The sequence below is a fragment of the Nyctereutes procyonoides genome, unplaced genomic scaffold, assembly GCF_905146905.1.
Source record: "Nyctereutes procyonoides isolate TBG_1078 unplaced genomic scaffold, NYPRO_anot_genome, whole genome shotgun sequence".
NCBI lineage: Eukaryota > Metazoa > Chordata > Mammalia > Carnivora > Canidae > Nyctereutes > Nyctereutes procyonoides.
In genome coordinates, this window is record NW_026575049.1 from 8,677,568 (window position 1) to 8,687,605 (window position 10,038).

The following is a 10,038-nucleotide window of genomic DNA, read 5'->3' on the forward strand; positions in this document are numbered from 1 at the left end:
AAGTTTTCCATCTTGTGGCCAGCACGGATTTCCATCGCTCTGCCAGGTGGCATCTAGACGCCCGTCACTTAGCTAGTAAGCTTAGCCAACAGCCCAACATTGGCTTCTCAATTGCAGTATTTATACATTTGAAAATTCCTTGACATCTCTTTGGATTCCTCCCATTTATTTTGTGGCCAGCGCTTCAATGATCTAACCTATACATCCCTAACCCTCATGATCACAAACAACCTGTTTCAGATATATAAACCAAGGCATGTAGAGCCAGTTATTCTTCATTCTCCAACTCCCGGAAATCATACCCCAGACATATAAATCTACACGTTCAAAATACCCAAATTTCTTAAGAAGCAAATATATTCTGCTGCCTATTTATTCTAGGCAGCACGTGAACTAGTGGAGGAAAAAAGAATATCTACATCAGTGTGACACCAGAAAAAAAAAAAAAAAAAGATGTGCTCAAACCCACTAACTTGACTCTGCCTTAGTTTCAGTTGCAGTTCCCGTAACTTCTCTGGTTGGGAGCTCTGGCACCATGGACTGTGGGCCACACCTTTAGAACTGGGTCAGCCCATTCTACGGGAGAACCACCTACGGAGCTCCAGTCTGCGTTAGGCTGAAATTTGAGAAAAGGTCCATAAATCCTGAGCCTGCACAATGGATTGAACCAAAAATAGGTATTGCTGGGAGAATTAAATGAGTTATACTTTGGAGAGTTTAGGATTAAATAATATAGACCAAGGCCTATTTAATAACAAATAAATGAAAATGATCTTGATTGTCCTTATTTTAAAATTTAATTTCTTAAAAACAAAAATAGAATGTCATATTCAATTCATACTGTGTTTTTAGCCCACTCTTAATCCCAAAAATGATTTGGTGCTTAGCGTGAGCTCCATCTGGTGGTTTTACGATTCTCTGGGAAACATGAGTTAAGCAAATGACAAATTTCAAAGAGATAAGTGAATCACTTAAAAGATTAAAAGACTATGCTACACTAAATGTACGACCTTAAAGAATAAAGCAACAAAGATGTGACTGTACCCCTGCATTCATTTTGGAATGTCAGTCTAAATTCCCTGCCAAACTTTGGAGGTGGGAAGAATCTTGCTGGCAGTATAGTTCAGGAGGCCTCAGAGACCCGTTACACCAGCGCTAGGCAATTTCTCTTTAATAGCCATCTTTTTGGGATCCCTGGGTGGTTCAGCAGTTGAGAGCATCTGCCTTCAGCCCAGGGTGTGATCCTGGAGTCCCGGGATCGAGTCCCATGTTGGGCTCCCTACATGGAGCCTGCTTCTCCCTTTGCCTGTGTCTCTGCCTCTCTGTCTCTTATGAATAAAAAAAATCTTAAAAAAAAAAAAAGCCATCTTTTTGAGAGGCCATCAGATATTTGAGAGCATGCTTCCCAAGTAAGCATTTCAACAGTGTTTTATTTTGTTAAGCAAAATCCTGAATAGACCAGTATCATAACTGGACATATGTTACATGAGCATCCTAACATGGAGGCCTTGGATGAGAGCTCAAAGCTCATCATTGGTGTCAAATTAGAAGTTATCAGCCACAGAGAACATGACCATATCCCTGGCACTGGCCTCTGATTTCAAAGAAAATCCAGCTACCAAATACCAGCCAGTGCTGCTACATTTTAGGTAAGCACCAACTATGCAACATCACTAATGCAGTCAATTCCTATGATGGAATAAAAAGTAAGTAACCTAGTACATTTAGGCTGATATGGTCACTGGCTTCACGTTAGCAACTTTGTTTCATGCATACACATTTATGTATTCTCTTTTTCCTCACAAACTATCTGTAGTTCATAACCAGACCAGAAGGCAAAAAGGCCATGGATAACATTTATTTTCCAACTATTTTCTATCAGGTTCTTTTGAGAAAACGATTTTAAGTATTTAAAAATTATAAAAAAAAAATAAAAAATATAAAAATAAAAAAATTTAAATAAAATAAATAAAATAAAAATTATCCACCAGGGTTTTGGTGAACTAATTACTGAGTAAACTGACAACTCTATTACATAATTTTAATATTTTATTGGTATGAAATTTTATAGAATCACATCTCCTTAAAGACTTAGAGGTCATGTCCTCCTACTTCTCTCTATATGGTGTCACAGCCTAGCACTGTGCCTGCCATAAATCTGTGACTTGATGACTAAGTGACCTTATTCAAATAGATTTTCACTTTTAACTTGATTTTCCTCTAAGGCTAACAGCCTCTTGTGAGTAGATGCCCATAAGGTCAAAACCTCCTCGGTCTCCTTGCTTAGGTCCTGTGCACAGAAAAGTTCCTAGCACACGATATGGACCCGATGTTATTCCAGTGAACATATAAGGATAGTTAACAGATGAACATGTAACAGAACAGAACTACAGTAAAATTGCAGAGGGAATACAAAGTTTAAATTGCTTAACAAAAATAAATGTAGGGGAGCTCAGTCGGCTTAGCATCAAACTGTCTTGGGCTCACATCATGATCTTGGGGTCCTGGGATAGAGCCCTATGTTGGGCTCCCTGCTCAGTGGGGAGCCTGCTTCTTCTCCCTTTCCTGCCCAATTGTGCTCTGTTGCCTATCTTTCAAATAAATAAAATCTTTTAAATAAATAAATTTAAGTAAGAGTGAAATTAGTGAACTGTAGCAAGATGGACTTAATGAAAAGCATTGCATCTTACCAGCAGTTCCAACAGTATATTCTGTTCTTCAGAACACTAGTTTGAAAGAGTCAAAGTTGAATCGGTTTTTTTACTGTTAGATCTCTAGAACACTATGTTGAACTAATACTTTTTGTGGATCTTCAAGCATGCACCATTTCCCAAATTGACATGAGTATGAAATGTATTTCTCACCCTGCATTCAAAAAAACGGATTCTGAGAAACATACTCTAGGGAATACTGTGTTATGTTAGGCTACATCAGATAAAAACTAAAGAACACTGAAGTAGTTCCCAGGATGTTCTAACTCCTAAAAAGATGGAGCATATTAATTTGTAGATGTTAATATTCTACCAAAAACCTTAAGATTTTTTTTTAACAATTTAATTGAGGAAGGTGGTCTTCTCTACTGCTAGAAAACGTTAAAGATAGATGAAAGAAAAAGCTCTTTAAGATCTAGACAAAATATCTTTTATTCTCAATTAAACAAAATCAAAACTCCAAACAAGTAGTGCTTAAAAGATCCACTGACTTTATACTTTAAATTGTGTGAAAGTTTTCTCTAAACCAGAATTACCTCAAATATGTCAGTATATCTTCTTTTAGATATCTTTACTAAGACCAGTTACAACCACAATAGCACTTGATAGAATAGTGATGTCTGAGAATCCCTGCACAATAGACAGCATCCAGTTAAAATATCAGTGTAGCTTTCATTCATCAAAAAAATATTTTATTCAAGCTCCCAAAACAAATTCGAGGAGTTAAGTTGGGTTTGAATTGAAGAGCAAGGCCAAGTTAAATACGGAAACCAAGTTTTCATTTGGTGAAGTTGAAATCCGTGTATACATTCTAATCAAAGACCAGTCCCGCGTAGGATTTTTCAGGTGTTTAAGAGTCTACCAAGCCAAACCCTTCGCTGCCTTTGCTGCTTTGGCTTTGCTTTTCCCCTTCCCTTTTTCTCGCTTTGCCTTTAGCCTTTTCCTTTGCCTCTGGTTCATCCATATGGGGTACTGTCCATGCTGGTCTAGAAGGCTCTTTTTGTTTCTCTTAATTTCAGTCTCCATTTTCATGTCATCTGAATAAAAGATGGAAAAGTACTAATGTTCATGAATGAAGAAACAATCTTGTGAAAAAGCGTGTTAATGCAATGAGAACATCAGAATTGAAAGTCGTCTGAAACTACAAAAGGAACAAGTCCTTTTCCTGCAGAATGTTCTTTGACTAACACTGAAAACTCACAGAACATTCAATGGATACGCTCCCAGGTATTCCTAAACCATGAAAGATACAAGAAGTTTTGTGAAGAACTAGAGATGTCATCTGTTTGGTCACTAAGAAACTTTCTTTTTATTCATTTATTCCTGAGAGACACAGAGAGAGAGAGGCAGAGACACAGGCAGAGGGAGAAGCAGGCTCCACACAGGGAGCCCGATGTGGGACTCCTCCCAGGACCCCAGGATCACACCCTGGGCCAAAGGCAGATGCTCAACCACTGAGCCACCTGGGTGATCCACTTAGAAACTTTCTGAAGAATGTCACGAGTGTCCATCTTTGGAATAATAAAAGTTAAATAGAAAACATCTAGGATATACGGGTTCGAGCTACTGCATGAAGAATGAGTGTATAGCTGTGAGCACATGTGAGTTATAAGAACATTTCTCAGATTAAGTGCTTTCTTAAGCTAAATAAGACAGGTGAGCCTATTTAAGTGCAATCACACTTTTAATGGATAGGCTGTAGAAGCAAATCAACTATTAGGAACAGCTGGCCATGTCTAATGAAGTGCAGTAGTAAGCAACAAGCTTGTGATAGCAGAGATGGGCAGATGACAATGAAAAACCTGGACAGGGGTGCTGGGCTGGCTCAGTGGGAGATGCAAGTGACTCTTGATCTCAGGATCCTGAGTTCAAGCCCCATGTTGGGGGTAGAGATTACTTAAAACTTAAAAAAAAGAAAAAGAAAAGAAAACCTGGATATAGGGGCGCCTGGCTGGTTCAGGTGGTAGATCATGGGATTCTTCACCTTGGGGTCATGGGTTTGAGCCCCACGTTGGGGGTGTAGTTTACTTAAAAACACAAGTATATTAAAAAGAAAGAAAAACCCGGATATACACTGAGCTGCCACTCTTCCAGGTAACACTGAATTATCCAGATAACAAAGATCCAGCTCCACTAAATAGAAGACCTGGCAGGAAGTTCGGTCAACCAGGCTATGAAGGATATGCCCAGAATGTCTCTCCCAGGTAACTCACAAGGGTATAGGAAGTCTTCCATGATCTCTACTACCTGACTTGACATTATATTAATTGGTTTATCTGGTTACTTTTGGTCTCCTCTGATATGATGTAAATCCCATCAGCATGGAGGCCATTTCTCTGATATTTACCATTGTTTCCTCAGCACCTAGGATAGTGCCTGCTATATATTAGCCATTGAATAACTAGTTGCTGAATGGTTACTTTTATTTTTTTAAAATATATTTTATTTTATTTATTTGTCCATGAGAGACACACAGAGAGAGAGGCAGAGACACAGGCAGAGGGAGAAGCAGGCTCCCTGTGGGGAGCCCAGTGTGGGACTCGATCCCAGGACCCCGGGATCACGACCTGAGTCAAAGGCAGACGCTCAACCACTGAGCCAGCCAGGTGCCCCTGAATGATTATTTTAGATACTGTTGTAGGTTCTGGGGATATAGTGGTCCAAGTGTGCTCCTTGCTGTCACGGAGCTTACAATGTTCTGTTGAAGGGAGCATAACAAAGCTGCATAACACCTGCAGCCTGTGTTAAGTGGCTTTTTTTAAAGAAGTTATGTTACCAGGTTAAGTAGGACCTGGTAGGTAGGCTCTGATGAAAACACGGAAAGACAATGAGATGTGTTAAGCAAGGGAATAACATAATTTGCCAAATATTCCAAAGATATTGTACCAGTTGGTATGTCAAAAGTTAATCAAAAGGGAGCAAGAGCGGAAGAGAGAAATAAAAAGGCTACTACCTTGGTTTGAGCAAGAGATAATGGTCATTTTAAAGTGAAAACATGAAAAAAAAAAGTGAAAACATGAAAGGAGGAGGAAAATGGACAGATTCCTGCTGTATTTTGGAGATATTCAAGATGTGCTAATGGTTTAGAACTGGGAGATAAGAGAGATCAAAGTAACTACTAGGTTTGAAGCTTAAGAAACTGGGTAGTCAGTTGAAAGAAACGAAATAAGGGGAAACATGTAAACCTGTTTTTTTGTTTTTTTTCTTTTTGAGAATGGACATTTCAGAACACATTTATCCTGTTTGAATGACCCAGTGGAGAAGAGAGACCGATAAGCAGGATGCGTGAGTACAGCCCCTGGGAATGGAGAAGATTCAGAACACAAGGGGAGGAACTGGCCTTTGAGGGAATATCAGCAAGAGGGAAAGTTTCTAGGACTGCGAGACAGAGGATCACCACTCTCTTCCTTGCACTGAACACCACACAAATATACTTCTATTTTAAGAGCCTGATTATTATGCACGCTTATTTCAGTTTGCTGCCAAACTGTTTTTATGAGGATGTAAAAACCAATGAGTCTTTTCCTGTGCTGAAGCTAGTAACATACAGGCCTCCAACTTTAGACTGTGATTACGACAGAGATACCTAGAATCTTTCAAAATCACATACATGAAAACTTTGATTTTTCAGGAAAATAATTTAGTGGCATATAAGGATTCTTTGAATGGGAACTAGATCTTGTGAAGGATAAAATGAAGAGAGATCTATCTTGCCTAGTCCCTAACTGAATAGTGTACCTTCCCAATGAGGATACATCTACATTTGTCTACTCCTGTTGTAATATTTCTGAGGCACTCAGGATATTGTATAAGCACCAAAGGCACACTCTGAGTAGCCCAGAATATGCCTAGTCACATGAACCAGCTTTAAAATAGTTTAGCACAGGGACACCTGGGGGGCTCAGTGGTTGAGCGTCTGTCTGCCTTCCACCCAGGGCGTCGTTCTGGAGTCCTGGGATCGAGTCCCGCATCAGTCTCCCTGCAGGGAGCCTGCTTCTCCCTCTGCCTGTGTCTCTGCCTCTCTCTGTGTGTCCCTCATGAATAAATAAATGAAATCTTTAAAATAAAATAAATAAATAAATAAACAAACAAATAAATAAATAAATAGTTTAGCACAGAATCTCTAGCAGCACTCTAAGCCTTCAAAGAATTATATGGACATGGCAGGAGGTTCATAGGGAAGTATGTGCAGGAAAGAACGGAGGATAGTCAAAAAAGGGAAAAAGAGTCACAAAAGGAAATGAATAGAATTATTATTTTTAAAACGAAGCACATAAACTCACCTTTTTCATCTTGTACTACACACTGAGTTTGCTCTTGACAATGTTTGGGTACCACCACGGTGGCTATCTCTTGAACATCTTTCATTAAAACATCACTATCCATTTTAAGAATACTCTTTAGTCTGCTGAGTTCCTTTGGGGCATTCTTTTTTCTCTTTTCCGCACGCATCTTCCTTTTCCACTTACTCCGTAAGCTTTTAGCCATGTTACCTGCAAAGCTAGCAGAAATACATATACAAAAGCAAAAAATTTACTATTAAAAAAAGAAGGGCAAGTCCTTGGAAAACCAGGTCAAAAGTTATCTGTACAAAACACAAACCGATGGAAGGGCAAACTGTTCACTCTGTTTGATTTACAATGGTATAATGAACAAAGTATGTGAGGATCAACATGGGCTATACAGCCATTAAATAATGAGAGCACAGGGATCCCTGGGTGGCGCAGTGGTTTGGCGCCTGCCTTTGGCCCAGGGCGCGATCCTGGAGACGGATCGAGTCCCACATTGGGCTCCCGGTGCGTGGAGCCTGCTTCTCCCTCTGCCTGTGTCTCTGCCTCTCTCTTTCTCTGTGTGTGACTATCATAAATAAATAAAAATTAAAATAAATAAATAAATAAATAAATAAATAAATAAATAAATAAATAAATAAATAAATAAAGAGAGCACAAAATCAAACTCCCTGTGGTCACTGGCAAACTCTAAGTCAAGCCGACTCTGAAAGCTCCTGGAGTTTCCACACAAGATGAAGGAATCTGACTTAGCATCATCACCTTACATTCATGCAACAACTTACAAATCACAAAATGGTTTTATTTGTATTTTTTTAGGTAGGCTCCATGTGGGGCTCGAGCTCAGGACCCTGAGATCAAGACCTGAGCTAAGATCAAGAGTCTGACTTAGCTGACTGAGCCACCCAGGCGCCCCCAACATTTTTTTTTAATTTTTTTTTTCTTTATTTATGATAGGCACACAGTCAGAGAGAGAGAGAGGCAGAGACACAGGCAGAGGGAGAAGCAGGCTCCATGCACCAGGAGCCCGAAGTGGGATTCGATCCCTGGTCTCCAGGATCGCGCCCTGGGCCAAAGGCAGGCGCTAAACCGCCGCACCACCCAGGGATCCCCCCCCCAACATTTTAAACTCGATTTCCTCCAAGCCTGTAGAACATCCACCTGTCTTCCTCATTATCCTCCCCTCAGTTCAATCTAGTTACTTTAAACTTGTCTTATTTCCATCCTGCTGTTCCTAACCTGTTAGCTCCAGCCCTAAATCCTCCACATGGCAGTTAGCCCAAGCTATAAAAAAATATTTTTTTTGTGTTGGGGCACCTGGGTGGCTTAGGCAATTAAGCATCCGCCTTCGGCTCAGGTCATGATCCCATCGTCTTGGAATCGAGCTCCACATTGGGCTTCCTCCCTCAGCACGGAGTCTGCTTCTCCCCCTGCCTGTTGCCCCTTTTGCTTTTACTTTCTCTCTATTAAATAAATATCATATATATATATATATATATATATATATATATATATTTTTTTTTTTTTAAAGAGAGACTGAGTGGGCCAGCAGGGGGAGGGGGCACAGGGAGAGAGAGAACCTTAACAGGCTCCACACTGAGTGTGGAGCCTGACGCAGGGCTCAACCTCCTGAGATCACAACCTGAGCTGAAATTAAGAGTCAGATGCTTAACCAACTAGGCCACCCAGGTGCCCGTAGTGTGAGCTTTTAAAAACTTAAGAGCTTTCCATTCTTTCATGGAATTCTTTAATGATATCCCACCTCATAGTCATGATCTACATGGGTATCTGTGCCCTAGCCCTGCTTCCTTCAACTCAGGTCTCACCCCATGCTCCAAGCTCCATCCCATCCCCAAGTACCATTTACATCTGAAAAAAGTTCCATCAGTGACAACCTAGGGACAGTTTGCGGATGCGAGAAGAGGGGATTACAGGGATTATAAAGCGTTTGGAGGAAGGCTTTTGGGAGAGATTTACATTATCTTGTGATGAATCTTTGTATATATATGTCAAGAACTACATTACAGGGCAGAGTGGGTGGCTCAGTGGCATAGCACCTGCCTTCAGCCCAGGGTGTGATCCTGGGGTCCTGGGATCGAGTCCCACGTCAGGCTCCCTGCAGGGAGCCTGCTTCTCCCTCTGCCTGTCTCTGCCTCTAGGGTTAGGGTAAAAATTATGTAATCAGAACTTTTGGGGATCCCTGGGTGGCTCAGTGGTTTGGTGCCTGCCTTCGGACCAGGGGTGATCCTGGAGTCCTGGGGTCGAGTCCCACGTCGGGCTCCCTGCATGGAGCCTGCTTCTCCCTCTGCCTGTGTCTCTGCCTCTTCTGTGTGTCTCTCATGAATAAATAAAATCTTAAAAAAAAAAGTTTCACGGAAGAGGTTGTGGTGGACAAAGTAAAGTTCATAATGGCACCACTCACTGTGGACAAAACTGGAAGACAAAGCAAAGATGGACTTTCAGCTTTTCTCAGTGTGGCTTTTTATATTATCAGGAATGCTCTTGCCCGGGCGAGACGACCGACACAGGAGGGCCCCACGTCGCACGGAGCCCGAGGGCCACCACCGAGAGCGCAGGAGGCGCCGGTCCCCGCCCCGCCCCCACACGGCCCAGGCCCGCGACGAGACACCCCCCCCCCCCCCCACCGAGCGCGGGCAGCACAGGACTCACCGGGACACTCGGAGGAGGGTCACCGCGCGCAAGGCCACGCCGACCGGAACCCGCCGCACTTCCGCCTTCCGGGCCGCCTCTCTGCGCGTGCCCCCGGGAGCCCCCAAGATGCCCCGGGGCGCGCCGAGGGGCGGGGTCTCCCGGAGGCTGGCGCTGACGCACTTCCTCCTTCCCCTGGGCGCGTGCGCCGTGGGGTCCCGGCGGTCTGGACGCCGCGGGCTGCTGCAGGCGGGGGCTCAGAGCCCACCTGCGCGTCCCCGCCCGCGGCGGACGCCGGTGCTGGTCGCCCGAACTCCCCAGCGGCGCCGTAAGAGGCACGACCGACCGGCACGCACGCTTCATTCACACCTGTCCCCGAAAGCAAGCCT

General features: G+C 42.7%; 1 protein-coding gene across 1 annotated transcript; it reads right to left on the reverse strand.

The window, feature by feature from the left end:
* Positions 1-3,127: 3,127 nt before the first annotated feature.
* LLPH (LLP homolog, long-term synaptic facilitation factor) lies at positions 3,128-9,747 on the reverse strand. The gene is made up of 3 exons (XM_055329370.1): positions 9,671-9,747; positions 6,995-7,212; positions 3,128-3,748 (listed from the first exon to the last, which is right to left on the reverse strand). The coding sequence occupies exons 2-3, from the start codon at positions 7,197-7,199 to the stop codon at positions 3,570-3,572; spliced, it is 384 nt and encodes a 127-aa protein (XP_055185345.1). The 5' UTR covers positions 7,200-7,212; positions 9,671-9,747; the 3' UTR covers positions 3,128-3,569.
* Positions 9,748-10,038: the final 291 nt, after the last annotated feature.

What these genes read in the sequence shown, in the direction of transcription:
- LLPH (XM_055329370.1), bottom strand. Translation starts at nt 7,199, where the DNA reads ATGGCTAAAAGCTTACGGAGTAAGTGGAAAAGGAAGATGCGTGCGGAA. An exon ending in TGTAGTACAAGATGAAAAAG is followed by an intron (nt 3,749 to 6,994) that starts GTGAGTTTATGT and finishes TCTTTTATTCAG; the next exon opens with ATGACATGAAAATGGAGACT.